At 44.0% G+C, this 24,822-nt stretch overlaps 1 protein-coding gene across 1 annotated transcript in view; it reads right to left on the bottom strand.

The window, feature by feature from the left end:
• Positions 1-11,080: 11,080 nt before the first annotated feature.
• The window catches only part of LOC126234660 (dehydrogenase/reductase SDR family member 11-like), a 32,790-nt gene continuing 19,048 nt past the window's right edge, over positions 11,081-24,822 (bottom strand). The window contains exons 3-6 of the mRNA XM_049943390.1: positions 23,509-23,638; positions 14,681-14,810; positions 11,673-11,819; positions 11,081-11,449 (exon numbers count right to left, since the gene is read on the bottom strand). Coding sequence (XP_049799347.1) covers positions 11,408-11,449; positions 11,673-11,819; positions 14,681-14,810; positions 23,509-23,638 — 449 coding nt within the window. The 3' untranslated portion in view covers positions 11,081-11,407. The remainder of the gene's footprint in view (positions 11,450-11,672; positions 11,820-14,680; positions 14,811-23,508; positions 23,639-24,822) is intronic.

Genomic DNA, 24,822 nt, shown 5'->3' with positions numbered 1-24,822 from the left:
CTCTCTAATTTTACATTCGTGATCTCCTCGGGAGGTATAAGTAGGGGGAAGCAATATATTCGATACCTCATCCAGAAACGCACCCTCTCGAAACCTGGACAGCAAGCTACACCGCGATGCGAGCGCCTCTCTTACAGAGTCTGCCACTTGAGTTTGCTAAACATCTCCGTGACGCTATCACGGTTACAAAATAACCCTGTGACGAAACTCGCCACTCTTCTTTGGATCTTCTCTATCTCCTCCGTCAAGCCGATATGGTACGGATCCCACACTGATGAGCAATACATAAGTATAGGTCGAACGAGTGTTTTGTAAGCCACCTCCTTTGTTGATGGACTACATTTTCTGAGGACTCTCCCAATGAATCTCAACCTGGTACCCGCCTTACCAACAATTAATTTTATATGATCATTCCACTTCAAATAGTTCCGCACGCATACTCCCAGATATTTTACTGCAGTAACTGCTACCAGTGTTTGTTCCGCTATCGTATAATCGTACAATAAAGGATCCTTCTTTCTATGTATTCGCAATACATTACATTTGTCTATGTTAAGGGTCAGTTGCCACTCCCTGCACCAAGTGCCTATCCGCTGCAGATCTTCCTGCATTTCGCTACAATTTTCTAATGCTGCAACTTCTCTGTATACTACAGCATCATCTGCGAAAAGCCGCATGGAACATCCTGTGGTGTCACTGCCAGACACCACACTTGCTAGGTGGTAGCTTAAATCGGCCGCGGTCCATTAGTACATGTCGGACCCGCGTGTCGCCACTGTGTGATCGCAGACCGAGCGCCACCACACGGCAGGTCTCGAGAGACGTACGAGAACTCACCCCAGTTGTACGACGACGTTGCTAGCGACTACACGGACGAAGCCTTGCTCTCATTTGCCGAGAGACAGAATAGCCTTCAGCTAAGTTCATGTCTACGACCTAGCAAGGCGCCATTAGCCTTAGATAGCTTGTATCTAAAGAGTCGCACTTGCATCGCCACAATCTCCAGACGTCTCATCAAGAACGATGTATACAAAGGAAGGATTAAAAGTTAAGTAGTCCAGAAGTTACGTATTTTCTTTATAGCATTCATTAAGTCTCCTGTTTCAGACCTCACTCCATCCTTCGTGAGTTAGCGCGTGCATCTTGGCCGCCTCTTTCAATTAGTGTGCGTAGTGTTGGCAAGTCTGCCGACACTACACTTACGACACTATCTACTAGGTCATTTATATATATTGTGAAAAGCAATGGTCCCATAACACTCCCCTGCGGTACGCCAGAGGTCACTTTAACGTCTGTAGACGTCTCTCGATTGAGAACAACATGCTGTGTTCTGTTTGCTAAAAACTCTTCAATCCAGCCACACAGCTGGTCTGATATTCCGTAGGCTCTTACTTTGTTTATCAGGCGACAGTGTGGAACTGTGTCGAACGCCTTCCGGAAGTCAAGGAAAATAGCATCTATCTGGGAGCCTGTATCTAATATTTTCTGGCTCTCATGAACAAATAAAGCGAGTTGGGTCTCACACGATCGCTGTTTCCGGAATCCATGTTGATTCCTACAGAGTAGATTCTGGGTTTCCAAAAACGTCATGATACGCGAGCAAAAAACATGTTCTAAAATTCTACAACAGATCGACGTCAGAGATATAGGTCTATAGTTTTGCGCATCTGCTCGACGACCCTTCTTGAAGACTGGGACTACCTGTGCTCTTTTCCAATCATTTGGAACCTTCCGTTCCTCTAGAGACTTGCGGTACACGGCTGTTAGAAGGGGGGCAAGTTCTTTCGCGTACTCTACGTAGAATCGAATTGGTATCCCGTCAGGTCCAGTGGACTTTCCTCTGTTGAGTGATTCCAGTTGCTTTTCTATTCCTTGGACACTTATTTCAATGTCAGCCATTTTTTCGTTTGTGCGAGGATTTAGAGAAGGAACTGCAGTGCGGTCTTCCTCTGTGAAACAGCTTTGGAAAAAGGTGTTTAGTATTTCAGCTTTACGCGTGTCATCCTCTGTTTCAATGTCATCATCATCCCGGAGTGTCTGGATATGCTGTTTCGAGCCACTTACTAATTTAACGTAAGAGCAGAACTTCCTAGGATTTTCTGTCAAGTCGGTACATAGAATTTTACTTTCGAATTCACTGAACGCTTCACGCATAGCCCTCCTTACGCTAACTTTGACATCGTTTAGCTTCTGTTTGTCTGAGAGGTTTTGGCTGCGTTTACACTTGGAGTGAAGCTCTCTTTGCTTTCGCAGTAGTTTTCTAACTTTGTTGTTGAACCACGGTGGGTTTTTCCCGTCCCTCACACTTTTACTCGGCACGTACCTGTCTAAAACGCATTTTACGATTGCCTTGAACTTTTTCCATAAACACTCAACATTGTCTGTGTCGGAACAGAAATTTTCGTTTTGATCTGTTAGGTAGTATGAAATCTGCCTTCTATTACTCTTGCTAAACAGATAAACCTTCCTCCCTTTTTTTATATTCTTATTAACTTCCATATTCAGGAATGCTGCAACGGCCTTCTGATCACAGATTCCCTGTTCTGCACTTACAGAGTCGAAAAGTTCGGGTCTGTTTGTTATCAGTAGGTCCAAGATGTTATCTCCACGAGTCGGTTCTCTGTTTAATTGCTCGAGGTAATTTTCGGATAGTGCACTCAATATAATGTCACTCGATGCTCTGTCCCTACCACCCGTCCTAAACATTTGAGTGTCCCAGTCTATATCTGGTAAATTGAAATCTCCACCTAAGACTATAACATGCTGAGAAAATTGATGTGAAATGTATTCCAAATTTTCTCTCAGTTGTTCTGCCACTAATGCTGCTAAGTCGGGAGGTCGGTAAAAGGAGCCAACTATTAACCTAGCTCGGTTGTTGAGTGTAACCTCCACCCATAATAATTAACAGGAACTATCCACTTCTACTTCACTACAGGATAAACTACTACTAACAGCGACAAACACGCCACCACCAGTTGCATGCAATCTATCCTTTCTAAACACCGTCTGTGCCTTTGTAAAAATTTCGGCAGAATTTATCTCTGGCTTCAGCCAGCTTTCTGTACCGATAACGATTTCAGATTCGGTGCTTTCTATCAGCGCTTGAAGTTCCGGTACTTTACCAATGCAGCTTCGACAGTTTACAATTTCAATACCGATTGCTGCTTGGCCCCCGCATGTCCTGACTTTGCCCCGCACCCTTTGAGGCTGCTGCCCTTTCTGTACTTGCCCGAGGCCGTCTAACCTAAAAAACCGCCCAGTCCACGCCACACAACCCCTGCTACCCGTGTAGCCGCTTGCTGCGTGTAGTGGACTCCTGACCTATCCAGCGGAACCCGAAACCTCACCACCCTATGGCGCAAGTCGAGGAATCTGCAGCCCACACTACCGGACGAGGAAAGAAGGGACTGTGTAGAATGTGGTGGTGCGAAGTGTGTGAAACTTCGTAAGAACGGTTTGGATGCTGAAATACCGTTACGATTTCATTTCGGACAGTGCGGAAAACGAACGAGTATGAAGAAGAATACATGGTTCGACTCCTCCAAATTATCCATCCAGACCACCGTAATGGACTTTCACGTGACAACACTGACGACGGTGTAAGGTAAGTCGTCTCCTTTGCAATTACAAGTATTTTTGTAACGCTCTTCTTTCGTCGTTGCTGTAGCGACCAACGTAAACATACTCATAACGCCCGCCACCGGAGTCGCATGATCGATTTCCGATCGCACGTTCGATACACAGGGTGAGTCACCTAACGTTACCGCTGGATATATTTCGTAAACCACACCAAATACTGAGGAATCGATTCCACAGACCGAACGTGAGGAGAGGGGCTAGTGTAACTGTTTAATACAAACCATAAAAAAATGCACGGAAGTATGTTTTTTAACACAAACCTACGTTTTTTTAAATGGAACCCCGTTAGTTTTGTTAGCACATCTGAACATATAAGCAAATACGTAATCAGTGCCGTTTGTTGCATTGTAAAATGCTAATTACATCCGGAGATATTGTAACCTAAAGTTGACGCTTGAGTACCAATCCTCCGCTGTTCGATCGTGTGTACCGGAGAGCAACGAATTACGTAGGGATCCATAGGGAACGGTGATGGACCTTAGGTACAGAAGAGACTGGAATAGCACATTACGTCCACATGCTAACACCTTTTTATTTGTCTTTTTCACTTACGCACATGTACATTACCATGAGGGGTGAGGTACACGTTCGACGGGCGTTTCATAGGACGTGGAGGACGCATAAATTGGCCAGCCCGTTCTCCTGATCTTACACCTCTGGACTTCCTTCTGTGGGGTACGTTAAAGGAGAATGTGTACCGTGATGTGCCTACAACCCCAGAGGATATGAAACAACGTATTGTGGCAGCCTGCGGCGACATTACACCAGATGTACTGCGGCGTGTACGACATTCATTACGCCAGAGATTGCAATTGTGTGCAGCAAATGATGGCCACCACATTGAACATCTACACTCTATTCCACTCCCTAATTGAAAACGGAAACCACGTGTGTACGTGTACCTCACCCCTCATGGTAACGTACATGTGCGTCACTAAAAAGACCAATAAAAAGATGTTAGCATGTGGACGTAATGTGCTGTTCCAGTCTCTTCTGTACCTAAGGTCCATCACCGTTTTTTGGACCCCTACGTAATTCGGTGCTCTCCGATACACACGATCGAACAGCGGAGGAGTGGTACTCAAGCGTCAACTTTAGGTTACAATATCTCCGGATGTAATTAACATTTTACAATGCAACAAACGGTGCTGATTACGTATTTGTTTATATGTTCAGATGTGCTAACAAAACTAACGGGGTTCCATTTAAAAAAACGTAGGTTTGTGTTAAAAAACATACTTCCGTGCATTTTTTTATGGTTTGTATTAACCAACTACACTAGCCCCTCTCCTCACGTTCGGTCTGTGGAATCGATTCGTCAGTATTTGATGTGGTTTACGAAATACATCCAGCGGTAATGTTAGGTGACTCACCCTGAATATCGTTTGGACCCAGCGACTTCGACAGACAGTCATTGTTGGAAATTACCCAGTTTTCTGTTCATTTTGTCCCCATTATTTTATGAATAAGGGTTAGGACAGGAATCGTATTTTCAGGCCTCTGGGCTCCAGCAGTATTTGCCCAGAGACTCCAACGAAAGTGAAACCAATTTCTCCGGCAGAAAACAGAGAAGCAGGTGCATCCAGGTGTTACTTGCTTTCTCGCCCTCTTTCCCGCCTTCCATCAGCACATCCAGGACGGCCACAAGGCTGAGCATGTTGGTAACCAAACATCGCCGTCTTTGTACTCATTTCAGCTCGTGTCGTTTTACGTTTCAACTTACTGTGTTTTACTGTAAATAAAAGCTCTAAAGACACATTTTGCTCTTTTATTGACATTTGTTGCTTCACCATTTGTTTCAGGGTCGCAGTCCCATTCTCACAGCTGGACATCACTTTCTTCTTACATTTGTCTCAACTAATATGAATAGGTGTGGAAATGTTACACTGCTTTGCAAAACTTAAGGACGATACAGATAAAGTTACGTAACACTAGGTGGAAATGAATGAAATTGCGGGAGCGTGTTGCCAGACACATTCCTGTTGTGCACAAGATGCTGAGGTCAGCTTGACAATAGCGCCAGGTTTTGGGTGGCCCCGCAACACGAGGCTGTTGAAGCTACGAGAAAAGTCGATGCGTGTCAGTCATGGAGTAGTTACGGTGCAGTGTGCTTGTGTTCTTCGTTACAACATGACCCGGCGACAACATATGGGTGACTTCACACAGGGAACAATGAATGGGAAACTGGAAGAAGCACCAAGTATGAGGAGTATATCTCATGAGTTTGGTATATTGCTCACAGCATTGTTTCACGCGCACAGGGGACGCTCCGAACCACAAGTATCGCTGCTATGGGAGAAGAGGTGGTCGACCACGGTCAACTACATCAGCGGGTGCAACTGCAACCACATTTAACAGGACTGCAAGGCACGATGTCTCACGCTTCAGAGTGGCACGGAGAGTGGATAGGGAGGTCTCTTTGGTCGAGGACTAGTACGTTGTGTTCCGTTGACACCTGGTGGCGTTTGCGATGGTGCCGAGAGCACAGATACCGGGCCGTCGCGGAGAGTGGTTTCTCAGATAAGTGGAGATTAAGTTTGAGTAATGAAAGAATGGTGTCAACGGCAGTGGTAACACCGGTTCCCGTCAGATCACCGAAGTTAAGCGCTGTCGGGCTGGGCTAGCACTTGTATGGTTGACCATCCGGTCTGCCGAGCGTCGTTGGCAAGCGGGGTGCACTCAGTCCTTGTGAGGCAAACTGAGGAGCTACTTGATTGAGAATTAGCGGCTCCGGTCTCGTAAACTGACATACGGCCGGGAGAGCGGTGTGCTGACAACATGGCCCTCCACATCCGCATCCAGTGACGCCTGTGGGCTGAGGATGAAACGGCGGCCGGTCGGTACCTTTGGGTCTTCACGGACTGTTCGGGAGGAGAATAAAAGAAGGCTAAAAGAACGGACCTGCAAAATCACAGACCAATATCCTTAACATCGGTTTGCTACAGAATTCTTGAACATACTCTCAGTAAGAATAAAATAAATTTGCTTGAGACAGAAAAGCTTCTGTCCACGAATCAACGCGGTTTTAGAAAGCATCGCTCGTGGTAAACGCTGCTTGCCCTTTTCTCACATGATATCCTACCAACTATGGATGAGGGGCAACAGGCAGATTCCATATTCCTAGATTTCCGAAAACTTTTGACACGGTGCACCACTGCAGACTATAAACGAAGAGACGAGCATACGCAATAGGTTTCCAGATATATGAGTGGTTCAAGGATTTCTTGAGTGACTCGATGGTAAGTGTTCATCAGAGACTAGGATATCGTGAGGAGCGCCCCAGGGAAGTCTGGTAGGATCGCTCTTATTATTTATATACATAAATGATCTGATGTACAACAGTCTGAGGCTGTTTGCTGATGATGCTGTGATGTACGGGAAAGAGTCGTCGTTGAGTGACTGTAGGAGACTAAAAATTGACTTCGCCAAAATATCTGGTCGTTGTGATGAATGGCAGCTAACTCTAAACGCAGAAAAATGTACGTTAATGCAGACGAGTAGGAAAAACAAACGCGTCGATTACGTATCTAGGCGAAATGTTGTAAAGCGATATGAAATGAAACGAGTATATAAAGATTGTAATAGAAAAGGCGAATGGTCGACTTTGGATTATTGGGAGGATTTTAGGAAAGTGTGGTTCATTCGCAAAGGAGACTGCAAATAGGACGCTAGTACGAGCCATTCTTCAATATTGCTCGAGTGTTTGGGATCCGTACCAGGCCGGTTAAGGGAAGGCATCGAAGCAATTCAGAGGCGGGCTGCTAGATTTGCTACTGGTAGGTTCGAACAACACGCAAGTACTACGGAGATTGTAGCGTTTCTCCTGGGTGGCCTTGGGTTTTAAAAAAAATTTAAGCTAAATTTTATAAAGCACCGACAAGTTACGCCAGGGAAGAAGAGATAGAACTACAATGGGCATGTTATTCCATGGACTCTTGCGCTTCTATGCGTGAACTATCTTTCCTTTGTCATTCGCTTATCTTATCTGCCTGGGTTCGGACCTAAGAGGACGTTCTTGTGTAAATCTCATCTTTCTCTACCAGCTAATAATGTAAGTTGTACATAAAACAAAAAAAATATAATGGTTATTTTGTCAAAAGAATTTGTGCATGCGGTCAATGAATTTGTAATCTGATACCTGGATTGCCCTAAGTAGATATGGGCCTTAACAAAGAATTTTCATTGTTAGGCGCTATCTTAAAAAATCTTTAACGTTTTTCTTTTAGCTCATCTACGAGACGTGCCGTCGGTTAGGACAATTAACTTTCTTTCAGATCCTACGAGCCCGGAGGAAGCTGATAATAATTTAACAATTTTTAGTTACAGCTTTTCTTTATATAACGAGATAACATCCTTGCCAGAAAAGGTCTGGTCACAGGATTCCAGTTCCATTATAGGATTTCATTTGTAGATGCTACTCTTGTTATCTTATATTGGGGAATCGAGACGAAATCACGATATTGAGTTACGTATTGCAGTATTTTACATCGAACAGACTTGTGAAATATTCTCTGGTGCAATAAGCACACGACTTCTCACGAACCAGGAATAATATCTGTGCTGTTGGGTAAAGAAGGGAAGGACAATTAACTGTCGACGATTAGGCAACTACCCTGAGAACTAAGCTAGTTTATTAATTACTGGCCTGTGTCAGGCTAACTAAGAAGATATCGCACTATTAAGAAGATTCTTGTGAGTAAGTTGTAGAAAAGTGTTTTCAACCGCTAGTATTGAATCATTAAGAATACGATTACATTGGCAGACTGCCGTACATTTTTTAGGTATCACTGTTTTTATATTTTTACATTACAAGGTGCTTCAGGAACTCAAATTGGAAACCCTGGAGGGAAGGTGACGATCTTTTCGTGGAACAATGTAGAGAAAATTTAGAGAACCAACATTTGAAGGTGACTGCAGAACGATTCTGCTGACACCAAAGTACGTTTCGCGTAAGGACCGTGAAAGTAAGATGAGAGAAATTGGGGCTCGTACGGATGCATGGAGATAGTCGTTCTTCCCTCGCTCTGTTGGCGGGTGCAATAGGAAACGAAGCGACTAGTAGTGGTACAAAGTACTCTCTGCCAACCGCCGTACGACGACTTGCGGAATATGTATGTAGATGTAGATTCCAGGCTTACCGTCATATGGCGAGAGGTGTGAAAGCTTAATGCACCCAGGAACATTGCCGGATATGATCGTTTTGGTGATCCGAGTGTTATGGTGTAGGGAGGTGTAATGTTGCATTGACATACTGACCTCGATGTCTTTGAATACAGAACACTCACCAGTCAACGTTATTGTGACTGCACAACTTCCCCCTGTGCGTCTTTTCAGGGCTGCACTTGGCCCTGACTTCACTCTTATGGGGTGACAATGCATGAGCGCATCGAATAGCGCAGATGGAAGAGCTCTTGGAACTAAAGGATATTCGGCGAATGGACTGCCCTGCCGGTTCTCCGACTTAAATCCCATCGAGGACGTGCGGGACTCGTTGGAGAGACGTATTGTAGTACGTCCAGATGCAACAACGAGAATCCAGCAGTGTTCAACAGTACCAGTGGAGGCACGGAACGCCTTACCACAGCAACTCATTATCAACCTTGTGGCATTCGGAATAGGGCTTATGTCCATAGGAGCTTTTTTTACTTCAAATAATCGTTCCTGTCATATCTCTGAATATTTACCATTCCTCCTAGTACATGAATTTCGTATTTTGAACTTAATCTGTAATACCAACACATGTCCAACACTCATACAAAAGTTATCCGTAGGCGAATAAGACTACTGTGTATGTAACGGCCACTCTTATTTCATAAACGAAGTGCTTTAATGTACTTTGTAATTTGTTAATCGTAATTACTTGTACGTCTTTCCTTTCATTAGCTTTTAGTTTGTCAACAACGTCCTTTGAATTTTGTTACTTGTACAGAAGTTGGTGTATGTGTCTATTATTAATGATTTGCTGGTCTTTGACCTGTTGATGATAACTTAGAAAATTTTATCCATGATAAAAATAATCTTCCTGCGTGGTTAAGACAGGTAAGTATGAGAGAAATCCCAAAAGTAAGGTCTCCAATTTTTTTATAAGTACAGAACTCTGTTTGTGTGGGAGTTGGTCACACTGTTATGAAGAGTGCTTCACGCGCTGTGAGTAAACATGCGCACGCCGCGCTGAGCGGTCAGTCTTGGCTTGGCAGCCGTTGAGAATGGAGCTCCCGTTGGGTGTTACCGCCAAGTGCGAATTGCGCGCAGTTATTCGGTTTTTGAACGCAAAGGGCACTGCGCCGATTGAAATCCATCGCCAAGTGACGGAAGTGAGTCGTACATTGATGTCAAAAATGTTCGTAAGTGGTGTAGAGAGTTTGCAGCTGGTCGGACCGAAATTCACGACGAACAAAGGAGCGGGAGACTGCCAGTTTCTGAGGAGACAGTTGAAGGTTGAGCAAAGCTTGCGTGAAGATCGGCGGACCACTCTGGATGATCTCTGCACGCTGGTTCCTGAGGTTTCCCGAAGCACCGCTCACACAATTTTAACGGAAACATTGGATTACTGGAAGGTGTAATCAAGATGGGTGCCACGCATGCATGCTGACTGAGGACCACATGCGGCAACGAGTTGACGCTTCCCGCGCATTTCTTCACCGCCTTGCAGCCGAACAGGACAACTTTCTGGACCTCAATTGTCACGGGTAACGAAACCTGGGCATATCACTTAACACCTGAGACCTAGCAAAAATCACGCCAGTGGCGGCATCCTTCTTCGCCAAAGCCGCGGAAATTCAAACAAACACAGTCTGCCGGTAAAGTCATGACAACCGTTTTTTGGGATCGGAAAGGGGTATTGTTAGTCGACTTTATGCTCACTGGAACCACAATTAACGCTGACAGGTACTGTGAGACTCTGAAAAAACTCAAACGGGCAATTCAGAACCGGAGAAGAGGAATGTTGAGCAAGGGCTTACACATTCTCCATGAGAACGCTCGCCCACATATCGCTCGGCAAACCGTTGCTCTCCTGCAACAGTTTAAGTGGAACATAATCACCCACCCACCCTGTAGTCCTGACTTGGCGCCCAGTGACTATCACCTGTTCCCAAGGTTAAAAGAACATTTGGCCGGAAAGCGAGTCAGCTCCGACGACGAGGTGAAAGAAGAGGTTCATAGCTTTCTGAACAGCATGGCGGCTAGCTGGTATGACATGGGTATACAAAAACTACCACAGCGTCTACAAAAATGCGTCTACAGAAATGGTGATTATGTCGAAAAATAGCTATATGTTCAAGCTGTAAACTGATGTAAACCATTGTAGAAATAGACAGGTCTATGTACTTATAAAAAATAGGAGACCTTACTTTTGGGATTACCCTCGTAAATTCTTCTTTGTAAAGGAAACCTTATTCTAATTCTTCGTCTTTTCAGACAATTTTATTAATAGCAGGACTTTTGTACATAGCACAACTCCACTCATACAGCGTAATACGAAACGTTTTCATCTTTGACAACCACACAAATGACAGGCATTCTGTGAAACAAAAGCATGAAACACGTACAAGGGCTTCAATATGTTCCACGTAAGATAGTAAACGTGGAATAAGCAGATTTCAGAATACAACTGTATTTTTGTTGTATTATGTCAATGTGTTTTATAACGACACAGTTCACGAAGATCCAGCATCACAAAGCGTTACTAATTCTTCGTCTTTTCAGACAATTTTATTAATAGCAGGACTACAATAGCAACATCTGTAATTCTCCACTATTATTGTCCTTATGCAGCACTACCGTTTGGACGTAAAACGATGTCATGAACCTGCAACATCAAAAGAAAGTGTTTCAATTGTTAAGCGCTGTAAAAGCGAAAAAAACCTGCTTTGCGCAACAGTAGTGTCAGCTAAAAATTAGGACACTTACTACCGATCGGTTTATAAGAACGTAGTTCAAAACACGTGACACTTTCGAAATACATAAGGCTTCTAAGCCGTGATAGATAAACTAAATTATTTTGCGCTGAAAGAACTGTGAAAGAAGCTTACCTGTACTCGAGGATGCTGGGATAACATGTAAACCACGGCTTCTGCTACATCCTCTGGTTCCATGTACGGGGCTCTATCGTAAAGGTCTTTAGGCCAGAATTTCCCGTTGTTTAGCAGCTCTGTCTTCACAGTGCCCGGAGAAACTGCCTGTAACGGAATTTCGCTCTGTGAGATTGACAGCTTCTCTCTTCTATACAATGTAAAACTTGTCAATGAAATAGGAAATGAAGCACAACGTAATGGTAATGCTATGATTCCCTGTTGCTACATAAAGAGGCTTTGATGTGGCGGCTCATTGTCCTCATACACAACAGTCTGGTAACGTCTTAGAATGGAGCATAGACTGACAGCAGCCAATAAAAACCAGGTACGTGGGACAGCAATAAAAAGTGCGCACCGTCTTCACGTTAGCAATTTTTGTAACACTCTCTGGAGTTCCGTCAAAATTATTATCATCACCTTCCTTTTTATAGTTATTATTATTGTATCTCGTACTATGATGGTGACGCACATTTCTTGTGAGGACGGTAGAGACGCCCATGTGGTATGCCATTCAACTAACCATAACAACAGCAAACAAAGTTCAGGTTCATACAGATTCAAAGTTCAGATTCATTTTTATCCTCACCTTCTACATCAAAACTACGAAACGTATCTCACCAATAATCGCTTATTCGAACCCAAAAACTAACAAAACTCATCTGGGGAAAAATGTTAATATTTCTGTCTCGTTGTTCAGTAAGGTAGCAATAACGCGTTGTTCATTGTGCTGTGAACCCCTTGCGATAGATTCTCAAAGATATTTTATTCAAATAGCAAGCAACAATGTGGCTCAATGTTAAAGCACCTCTAAGTGAGTAAGCGAATTTCTCTTATCACAGATTGTAATATTACGCAGATAAAAATAAATATTCCATCACTCAAGCCTTTTGTCAGAGTCCATTACATATGATTATGAATCAATTTTCGTCGACGAAGAAGTCGCTGGAAAGGAAGCACGAATATACAGGTAGCATAGCTGGAGATATAAATCGACCATAACCGTTCCAAAGGAACCATCCCAGCATTCACATTAATCTCTTTCGAAAACTACATCAGCCCCATATCTGAAAAACTGCAACAGGAATTGAGCTCCTCTCTTCACGACATCTAGTCCACTGTCTTGACCACCGTGCCTCCTCCCACGGTAGAATCCATCTAAAAACTGCAAGAGTCGTCCGTTGCAACAATCTCAGCCATCAGCATATCACCAAAGAGAGAGGACTGAGAAAATTGCAGACAAATGTTCTGGGTACTTCGTAAGGAGGGTATTTACTCCAGATCTTCTGGGGATTCCGTCATGAGGGGACGCGATTTCACTTTGCCGGCTATTCACGCATTAACACAGGGAAATAAAGTTGGAATACCGTCCTAAATGCATTACAAAAATTTTTTTTGAACTAATTAAGCGCGCTAGCCTACTAATGAAGGAAATGTAGGGTCGAATACATTTGTATTTATGCTGTTGCAATACATATTACTATCTCTTCGACTTAAAATTATATAAATTTCTCTTCGGTCTACGATTTACATTAATAAATGTCGAACTAACTTACAATAGAGAGGAAATTGTACGAATATACAACTTTTTAAATGTTTGTGTAGTTCAAACAATGAATCGGAAACACAGGATGGTAATAATAATATGCTAAATATGGAAATTAGGTAATACAAATGGAGGTTGCAAAATTAGTTACAGAATGTCTGAGAAGAAGAAATTCCGAAAGCTGGAGTGACGTTGCATTTGTTACACTGTACATCATAGTTACTCAAAAAGCGTTCTGCGGAACACTGACTTTCCGCGGGAAGTGAGTAAGTACTCCGTGAAAAACTATTAATAACATGAGGTTTTTTCGATATTGTTACGATATTGAATATTTTTAAAATTTTATTATAATTTCTGTATTATTAGCTATGATTTAAAATTGAAGTACTCACTGAACAAAACAAGTTTTTCGATCTTCAAAATAAACAATGTGTTCCATCAGAGTACCAAGATCCCCCAAGTGTTCCGTCAGAGGAAAAGTTTGGGAACTCATGGTCTACGTGAAAGAATACAGGTGGGTTAAAAATGCTAGTTACCTAACATACTCTGTAATGGACAATGTAAAGTTTGGTAACTATCGTTACCAACAGTTCTTGAGAAACCAGACGCTGGCTGAAACTACGATAGTATGGTAAGGAACATACGTTTGAATACTGTAGCTTCTGTTAGACTTCATAAAGATAGTGAGAAATTCAGAACTGAAAGAAGAGCTCGAAGATGCAATATCACGAAACCTACTCTCTATAGCCCTAGGTAAACAGCGGAAACCAAAAAGGAATACGTGTTACTAGGATGTGTCTGAAACACAATTGTTTTGCCTATAATAATATACTACTAGATGACGGACATTTTCCATTTAGGGTAAATGCAAAGTATTGCTGTATGGACAATAAAATAAATAATCAGAAGAATCCAAAAGTCTTTTACCGCTTTTGGGAAATAGGTGTTGTGCCCAAAAGGAAAAGTTTGTAATCAGTGTGTGCGACCAGTTCTGAATTACCGAAATGAGTTATGAAATTGTATTGAGTTGTTCATCAAGTGAGAGAGATAGAGATGTTCGTAAGAACTATAAATGAACAGGAAACGATGAAATTCATCAAGAAACAAATTAGAAACAGTTATGAAACTGAATGAAACATAGGAGTCTGTTAATGACAGTCCTGTTCTTACCGGTCTAAACACCAACTATTCGTGATATACTATTAAAAAGATGGCCAAACACGCTCACATTCGGTAAGGCTAAGGCAGAAGACATGTTAAGAGTAAATACCTACACGTGTCTCTGTTACCATTCTAGAAAGTATGGCGAGAAACGTGCTTATTGAGTCAAATAATCTACATTGTTTCTAGAACAAGAGATTTGATGCTATTTATCCCTGCTTGGTCCCGTTAAGGTACAATTTAGTAACAGATGTTGACTTACCCCCACGCGAATCTTGCTCTTTTTGGCGACGAGGTCCTTCCTGAGGCCTTCGAGCAGCACGTTGACGGCGTGCTTGGTGGCAGAGTACATGGCGGTTTCTGTTCCGAACGCTGGCAGGTGTGCAGTTAAGCTGGAAACAAGGACAGGAAACTGTGAGACTACCTGCAGTCCCAGACAAGCAGCAGATACAAGATGTAACGTACTGCGCATACATAGGAAAAGAAATCCACTACTGTACAGCTACACTATTGATGAGGAACAGTTGGAGACAGCGTCTGCCCAAAATACCTAGGCGTAACTGTCCAGAGCTACCTTACGTGGAATGACCATATGAAACAGATAGTGGGAAAAGCAGACACAAGACTCTGATTCATCGGAAGAATCTCAAGGAAATGTGACTCATCCACGAAAGAGGTGGCTTATAAGGCGCTTGTTCGCCCGATTATTGAATATTGCTCATCTATCTGGGATCCCTACGAGTTAGAACTGATAGAGGAGGTAGAGAAGATCCAACAAAGAGCGGCGCGTTTCGTCACGGGATCGTTTAGCTGGCGAGAGAGCGTTACGGAGATGCTAAACTAACTCCACTGGCAGACGTTACAAGAGACGTTGTGCATCGCGGAGAGATTTACTATTGAAATTTCGGGACAGCACTTTTCGGGAGGAGTCAGACAACGTATTACTTCCCTCCACATACATCTCGCGTATTGACCACGAGGAGAAAATTCGAGAAATTAGAGCCAATACAGAGGCTTCATTCTTCCCATGCACTATTCGCGAGTGGAACAGGATTGGAGGGATCAGATAGTGGTACAGAAAGTACCCTCCGCCACACACCGTTAGGTGGCTTGAGGAGTGTGATGTATGTGTATATGTAGATTCTTAATGAAGAGGAACCTATGTGCGGCAAATAATATCCAGTCAAGGAGAGTGTTAACGAACTGCCAAATTGCAAAATGCTAACTTTCACCGCCATGTCACAGATAATAAAATGTTCTGGGCTTTTACACCGAGATGGAAAGGATTTTGTTGTGGATTGGCAGGAGACCAACCCACTAAATTTAGAGGAAGCCGAAAGGCACGCGTTTAAGCTCACGCAGACTGGCGTGAGGTCTGGGACAGGACAAGGAAATTAGAACTTAGAAAAACGGACGCAGATGGTGGAATACTTAACTTTAATCCATTAATGGTGAACGTCGCTCTTGACGGTACATTATTTACAATATCAGCAGCAACTGATAATGGCGCCTTGCTAGGTCGTAGCAAATGACGTAGCTGAAGGCTATGCTAACTATCGTCTCGGCAAATGAGAGCGTATTTTGTCAGTGAACCATCGCTAGCAAAGTCGGTTGTACAACTGGGGCGAGTGCTAGGAAGTCTCTCTAGACCTGCCGTGTGGCGGCGCTCGGTCTGCAATCACTGATAGTGGCGACACGCGGGTCCGACGTATACTAACGGACCGCGGCCGATTTAAAGGCAAGCACCTAGCAAGTGTGGTGTCTGGCGGTGACACCACACAGATTTCACTTTTAAACCCAACGTTTCGTCCACATCTTCAGAGGACGTTTTCAAGGACTATCGTAGTTTCTTTGAGTGTCCGATTCACACCTTAGCTTGCTGTTGACTGCAGTAAAATTTCGTCTACGCCAGCTCCCACGCAGTGGCGTGACGTCACATGTTTTGAATACCCGCGCGCAATTGGCCGTTGTCGACTGCCGTCGTCTGCTATTGCTATCACCCCATGGTGGAAGACTGGTACACATCTTCTTCAGCACAGGGATCCAAATGTCATTCCATTTCACGCCCTCGTCCTTCCTACTGTAATTCCTGGGGTATTTTAAATCTCTATGGCTTCTGTGTATAGTCTTTCGTGGTATCCGCTCGCGGCTGCCAGTACTTAAGTCCTGTCAAAATGAATATGGTGGTCTCCTGGCTGCAAATATGTTCTGCAAGAGCTGATCTGTCAGTCTCCCCCCTACTGCAATTGGCCTACACCAATGTCAGTTTTTGATCAGAGCATGTAATATTCTTTCTTGTCTGCCAGCCTATAGCATAGAGTCCAAATCAGCTAGCACAGTGAACCTTCATACTAGAGCAGGGCTTAACAACTCGCTGATTTTGAGAGTGAGCACTCTTGCCTGCTCACACCCTTGCTCGCGAACACAGCAGTTGAAACGAGGCAGAGAGTGAGGAAAATGGGCATGCACTGTATGGTTGCGACAACACAGGAGAAGCTGCAGCTGCAAAATAGAGGAGGGTCAGTTTTGACACCGGTGGCGAGTCGGCACTGTATAACGCCGAAAAAATCTTCGGTTTCGATCCACAGTGCGTGGAATGTTGCATTTTTTACACAAATAGATGGGTTAACTAAATATTTAGTATATCACAAGACTCAACACTTTCAGGAAGCCAGTTTGCAAAGGCACTACATGTCTTACCAGGTACACGAATACGGATACCAAAAATTTCGAAGGACCTGAGCGTGTATAAGAAGTTGTAAAACATTAAAGTAACCTCTGGGATGAGGAAGAAGAAGAGGAACAGAAATTAAGCGAATGTGCCGTTCGGATGACCTACAAATTTTCGCTATTTTTCACTTTCACTACTGGCGAAGTCCTTGCGCCTTTTCATAGATGGTGATTTAATAAATGAATACTTGGTAACTGTAGCTGAACATTTATGTCAACTTCAGATAGAACAACCGCGCGTGGTGTCATTCAAAAATGTCAATCATGCGTCCCACACAGGTTATAGCAGAGAAGGTTCATAGCCACCTTGCAAAATCTTCAGCGCTCTATAAAAGTGTAGATATGGCAGGAACACAGTTGGACGTGGCATTCTTGACATCGTTGAAGGAAGTGTATCAAATGTAAGTTTCTAGCGGAATTTATTAGTTTATGTGTCTACGGACGAAGCGGCCAGTCACGCTGGTGAAAAAATTAGGATTCGTAGCGCTAGTGATGGGAAGATAAAACGCTTCCAGTACTCAAATTGCGCTAATCTTTAGCTTGAAGTAAATGACCTGTAATAAGACAGGGAATATAAAGACAATCTATACTTCTCCAAGCACTACACTCAGGATCGATTTCCTCGTTTACACAATGCTCCGGCTCCCCATTGTGTTCCCCGCGACGAGGGGGGTTGGGGGGGGGGGGAGGGGGGTGTTACAGTACTCATTGCTGGCAGTCTTGCGCTCACCATCTGTTCACGGAGCAGAATTAGAGGATGAAGTTTGAGATATTTGTCCGAATTTCCAGATTTATCTTTCTCATCATTTCCCCGAAATCATTTCAGGCGGATACCGAGATGGATTTTATTCATTCTCTGTACTTTCCTTTATTGTTTGATTTTGGTACTTATTATTTTATATTTTTTCCCTCTTGAATACCCCTCGGATAATTTTCTGATCTATTCCAGTCCGCTCTTGTACTGGCATTCCAGCGACCTCGTCGAAGAACACAAACATTTTCATTCATATTACAGAGCCAAGAGCGTCTTGGTTTCGTCACATTTGTTGAGCCACGTCAAAAACCGCCCTGGGGAAACTGAAAGTAATAATCGGTCAAATTTAATAAAAACATCCTAGTTTTCGACATGAATGACCAGTTCGAACAGCGATGAGTTATTATTCTTGTAATTCAGGACTACATCTGCATTGCCACATGTTCTTGCCAGTTAATATTAAGGAGCACATTATATGAGAGCACTGTGTAGACTGTCTTGAGAATCCTAAGAAATATCCGATCTCGCCCAGAAAATCTTGATGATCTGCGGCTGTGAAAACGCATTGCTCATCTGCATCTGGTGCATCTGACCTAAATTAAACGTAATTGTCAGGAAACAACCCGGTTCAATTGGAAATTTCGTAGGTGATACAAATAAAGATTCGTGTGATTGAATGTGTTACACTAGATACGGAGGTCATTAAAAACCACAAAGTATAGCAGGTCATTCCTTTACGTAATAGAATCAGGTGATATGCACATATACAAATGGCGGTTGTATCGCGTACACAAGGTATAAAACGGCAGTGCATTGCCGGAGCTGTCATTTGTACTCGGGCGATTCATGTGAAAAGATTTCGGATGTGATTATGACCGCACAATTGGAATTAACAAACTGAACGCGGAATGGTAGTTGGAGCTAGACGCATCGGACATTTCATTTGGGATATTGTTAGGGAATTCAACATTCGAGATCTACAGTGTCAATAGTGTGCCGAGAACACTAAATTTCAGGCATTACCTCCCACCACGAATAACCCAGTGGCTAATGTCCTTCATTTAACGATCGACAGCAGCAGTGTTCGCGTAGAGTTATCTGTGCTAACAGACAAATAAAACTGGGTGACATAGCCTCAGAAATCAATGGTGGACGTGCGACGAATGTATCCGTTAGGACAGTGCGACGAAACGTTACGTTAATAGCCTACGGCAGCAAATGACCGACGCGAGTGCCTTTGCTAACAAGCACGACATCGTCTGCAGGAACTCTCCTGGGCTCGAAACCATATCGTTTGGACCCTAGGCGACTGGAAATCACAGAGCGGTCAGATGAGCTACGATTTAACTTAGTAAGAGCTGGTGGCAGGGTTCGAGTGTGGCGCAGACCCCAAGTTGTCAACAATGCACTGTGCATGACTGGTGGTGGCTCCATAAAGGTGTTTACATGGAATGGACTGGAGCCTATGGTTCGTCGTCCTCTTGGAGACCATTTGCAGCCATCGTGGACTTCTTGTTCCCATACAACGATGTAATTTTTGTGGATGACAATGCGCCATATCACTGGGCCAAGATTGTTCACGATTGGTTTGAGGAACATTCTGGACCGTTTGAGCAGATGATTTGGCCACCAGATCGCCCGACATGAATTCCATCGAAGATTCATGGGACGTAATCGAGAGATCAGTTCTTGTACAAAATATTTTACCGGCACTACTTTCGCAATTATTGACGACTATAGAGGCAGCGTGGCTCAATATTTCTGCAGGGGACTTCCAACGACTTGCAGAGTCCATACCAAGTCTAGTTGCTGCGCTACACAGAGCAAAAGGATGTCCGACACTATATTAAGAGGTACTCCACGACTTTTGTCACCTGCTACAGCGTGAATTTGCAACTTGCAAACTCATACATATGTATGAGAACAATTAATACATTATAGAACTGCTTCTTGGAAGTAATTCCTTGATTTGCTGTGAAATGTCAATTTCGTTCTAATGTGATAGGGTAGAGGTACCAAATTGTGTGCTAACAAGAGTTTCACTACGTGGAATACAAATCTTCCGTGGACAGAGTTCACACAGTATGTAATGGCGAAACCGGATTTCACATTATAATATAGATAGTAATTGAGAAGATTTAAAGACTATTCAGACGCTCTCGAATCGAAATAATTACATAATTTAAATGAGAAAAAGAGCTCCAGTTTAACATAAAATATTTTCGAGGGATAGTCACAAAGTTTTTTAACTGTCACCTTGACTAAATAAAGTTACGTAATTAATTTCGTGATTGTTGGCAGGTTGATGTCTGCAGTTCTGATGCACATTGATATTCATACCTCACTGTGCCGTAGCACTCCACTAGAGGAGCCAAAAGAAAATGGCTCAGCTATTACTTTCTTGTCATGTGTCAGTGAAATCTGCTCCACATATCTTCACAGGCATCGTCGGCGGCCCAAAATCAAGGCGCGAGCTATGAGCATTTTAGAATAAACTTCCAGTATAGTTCACGAACTAAAGTAGACACCTTGCAGGCTCAAAAAGAAGTATCAGATGGAAAAATCATCCGAGTACTTACGCAAGACATCGAGTATAATAAGTAAAACTAAACTAAATTCCGCCCGAACACGCCGTCGAGGCCCAACGGTACCGATCGGCCGCCGTGTCATCGTCAGCCCACAGGCGTCACTGGATGCTGAGATGGAGGGGCATGTAGTCAACACATCGCTCTCCAGGCCGTATTTCGGTTTACGAGACCGGAGCCGCTACTTCTCAAACAAGTTGCTCCTCAGTTTGCCACACAAAGGCTGAGTGCATCCCGCTCTCGAGCAGCGCTCGGCAGACCGGATGGTCACCCATTCAAGTTCTAACTCAGCCCGACAGCGCTTAACTTCGGTGATTTGAAGGAACCAGTGTTAGCATTGCGGCAAGGTCGTTGGCAGTATAGCAAGTACTTGCAATAATTGTAGCAACGAGAAGATTGGAGACGTAAAGAGTCAAACTTATTAAAGCACAGTCTAAGTGAAGTGTAAGATTAATCATTTAGGAGATGTCATGACTAACAACCACTTTGCTAGAGCAGCCCACAGAAGTCAATATCTCTGTATACATGATTACCCTTAAAATCACACGTTAATTGTGAAGTATTCCTCACACGGAATACTTTCACAAGATCGAAAATAGCTGTAATTAAACTTTGTTTACTCGAACCAGCAAACTTCGAATAAAAAAAAAGGAGTCTGCTGTTTCTGATTCTACACGACAAAAGATAGTAAACGTTTTCCAGAAATTCTTCTTAGCAAAGCAAAGGAAAAGTTCGTCGCAACAATTCTTCTCCAACGAAACGAAAATATACTCTTTTTTTTATCGTTGTATTTGGTCCTTGCGGACGTCGCAAGACATCCCGTTCAAGTTCGGTGGTTGATCCTTCCACTCAGTTTTTTATTACAGAGGCCAACCGGCTCTCGGACCGAACACGCTGAGCTACCGTGCCGGCTATACTCTTGAGAGCGTAGATTACGTTCTCTTGACCAGTTGAGAGTCTATCTCTAAATAAAGTACGTCTTCATAGTTCTATCGAGCAGCACACCGTATCCACGACGCAGAACACCAAGGATCGGAACACAGGTCGCGAGAGCGCAACCGTCCGGATGGCGAATGGAGCGTCCAATCCGAGGCGCTGTTCAAACGGTGGTAGTATATTAGTCGCTGGCAGGCGAGGACGGAACTGACTCTAGCCGACTCCGAGCGACCAGAAATAATCGCGGGGCGGAAGGTTACAATTTTCCTATCGTCTATCGAAATCGATCCCTGCTGCTATCTTCTACGGGCTCTGGCTGCTTACCGGGAGGCCCAAATAGGGGCTGAGCCGGATACCACGGAAACGAACCTGAATGCCTGGGTCGAGCTGACGATAACCCGCTACGCAAAGATGCGTTGCGGGTTGGCGACATTCTACATCTACGTGATTACTCTGCAATTCACATTTAAGTGCTTGGCAGAGGGTTCATCGAACCACAATCAAAAATGGCTCTGAGCACTATGGGACTCAACTGCTGTGGTCATAAGTCCCCTAGAACTTAGAACTACTTAAACCTAACTAACCTAAGGACATCACACACATCCATGCCCGAGGCAGGATTCGAACCTGCGACCGTAGCGGTCGTGCGGTTCCAGACTGTAGCGCCTTTAACCGCTCGGCCACTCCGGCCGGCCGAACCACAATCATACTATCTCTCTACCATTCCACTCCCGAACAGAGCGCGGGAAAAACGAACACCTAAACCTTTCTGTTCGAGCTCTGATTTCCCTTATTTTATTTTGATGATCATTCCTACCTATGTAGGTTGGGCTCAACAAAATATTTTCGCATTCGGAAGAGAAAGTTGGTGACTGAAATTTCGTAAATAGATCTCGCCGCGACGAAAAACGTCTTTGCTTTAATGACTTCCATCCCAACTCGCGTATCATATCTGCCACACTCCCTCCCCTATTACGTGATAATACAAAACGAGCTGCCCTTTTTTTGCACCCTTTCGATGTCCTCCGTCAATCCCACCTGGTAAGGATCCCACACCGCGCAGCAATATTCTAACAGAGGACGAGTGTAGTGTAAGCTGTCTCTTTAGTAGACTTGTTGCATCTTCTAAGTGTCCTGCCAATGAAACGCAACCTTTGGCTCGCCTTCCCCACAATATTATCTATGTGGTCTTTCCAACTGAAGTTGTTCGTAATTTTTACACCCAGGTACTTAGTTGAATTGACAGCCTTAAGAATTGTACTATTTATCGAGTAATTCCAACGGATTTCTTTTGGAACTCATGTGGATCACCTCACACTTTTCGTTATTGAGCGTCAACTGCCACCTGCCACACCATACAGCAATCTTTTCTAAATCGCTTTGCAACTGATACTGGTCTTCGGATGACCTTACTAGACGGTAAATTACAGCATCATCTGCGAACAACCTAAGAGAACTGCTCAGATTGTCACCCAGGTCATTTATATAGATCAGGAACAGCAGAGGTCCCAGAACGCGTCCCTGGGGAACACCTGATATCACTTCAGTTTCACTCGTTGATTTGCCGTCTATTACTACGAACAGCGACCTTCCTGACAGGAAATTACGAATCCGGTCGCACAACTGAGACGATACCCCATAGGCCCGCACCTTGATTAGAAGTCGCTTGTAAGGAACGGTGTCAAAAGCTTTCCGGAAATCTAGAAATACGGAGTGAACTTGAGATCCCCTGTCGATAGCGACCATTACTTCGTGCGAATAAAGAGCTAGCTGCGTTGCACAAGAACGATGTTTTCTGAAACCATGCTGATTACGTATCAATAGATCGTTCCCTTCGAGGTGATTCATAATGTTTGAAGGCGAAGCCGAGAGACACGCCAAAATGTTTGGTAGAGGTTTCATAAAATCACTTTCTCACTAATTCTCTACGATTGCACTTCCGAAGAGGGCATGGGAAAAATGACACTTATGTCTTTCCATGCAGGTTATGATTTATTATATTAGAATGGTTACTTCTCTCCGTGTAGATTGGTGCACTGTAAGGGGACAAGTTGGAAGTTTGGATTATACTGGACACGGGCTTACCTGCTGATGTGGATGATGAAGCCGTCGTCAACGCCCCTGCTCAGCATGTCCTGCACGGCCTCCCTGGTGCAGATACACAGTCCCAGCACGTTCACGTCCAGCATGCGCTTCCACGATTCCGTAGGTGCGGCTGTCCACATCAAGACGGCAAAGAGTCAAACTTTAATACTCTCAGGCGAGAACAACAAATACTAGTTAGAGTGTTCTCAGAAAAATACGCTGCTGGCCGCGTACACTCTAAGACAAAAAAGGACTCAGCACCAAGGAATTATCCCTATGTGATGTAAGTCTACAGACAAACAAATGATTACAGTTTCAGAAAATGTAGATGGGTTATTAAGAGAAAGAACTTCACAAATTAAGCAAGTCAATAACGCGTTGATCCACCTCTGGCTCTTATGCAAGCAGTTCTTCGGCTTGACACTGATCGACAGAGTTGGTGGCTGTCGTCCTGACGGATATCATGATAAGATGTGTCCAATCAGCGCGTTAGATAGTCAAAATCTCGAGCTGGTTGGAGGGCCCTGCCCACAATGATCCAAACCTTCTCCATTGGGGAGAGACCCGACGATCTTGCTGGCCAATGTAAGACAAGCAGCAGAAAATCTCGCCGTGCGCGGGCAGGCATCATTTTGCTGAAATGTAAGCCCAGGATAATCTGTCATGAAGGGTAACAGAGCGCTTTGCTTAAAGGGTACTGCGGATGACAACCACAGGGGTCCTGCTATGAAAGCACCTCAGAACATCACTCATGGTTGTCGGAGCTGAGCTGGTGCGCTGCTAGTGCCTTTCTCCATCGATTGCCATCCCGATCGTTGTGAGTCGATTTTCGATGCCTGCTTGTCTTCTTCGCATCTTTGGTGGATGGCTATTTAACTACGGCGCGCGCGCTCTGTAGGGGCTTGCGTTCGGGGATCAGCTGTGTGAGCGACAGTGACGTGTGGCGCTGGCAAGTGACCGAGTCGGTACGTCGAAGTAGCGTGGGCAGCCGCTGCAGCGTGTTTCGCCGTTCGAATGCAGATCCGCTGACGGTGGTGATTGGGATTTCCTGGAGATTTGAAGGACAGATTTCCTTCGCGTCTGTTACATGTTACTCAAAGTGAACGAACTGGAGTCGTCGAATTGTTTCTTGGTGGGTTCTGTTCACATTAATTGAATATCCGAGTGCACTGAAAACTATCTTTATTGTTTCAGTTATTTGTCACTGTACTTGGTTGGGCGCCTGATATGTTGATGGTATGTAAGGGGGTGCTCGCTACACACCACAAATAGCCGTGCTTAATGCGTAGCTAGAGGTCATGCCAAACAATACGT

This window comes from Schistocerca nitens, chromosome 2 (assembly GCF_023898315.1).
Source record: "Schistocerca nitens isolate TAMUIC-IGC-003100 chromosome 2, iqSchNite1.1, whole genome shotgun sequence".
Classification (NCBI taxonomy): Eukaryota; Metazoa; Arthropoda; class Insecta; order Orthoptera; family Acrididae; genus Schistocerca; species Schistocerca nitens.
The sequence above is the reverse complement of the archived record's forward strand: the minus strand, read 5'-3'. Positions and strand labels throughout refer to the sequence as shown.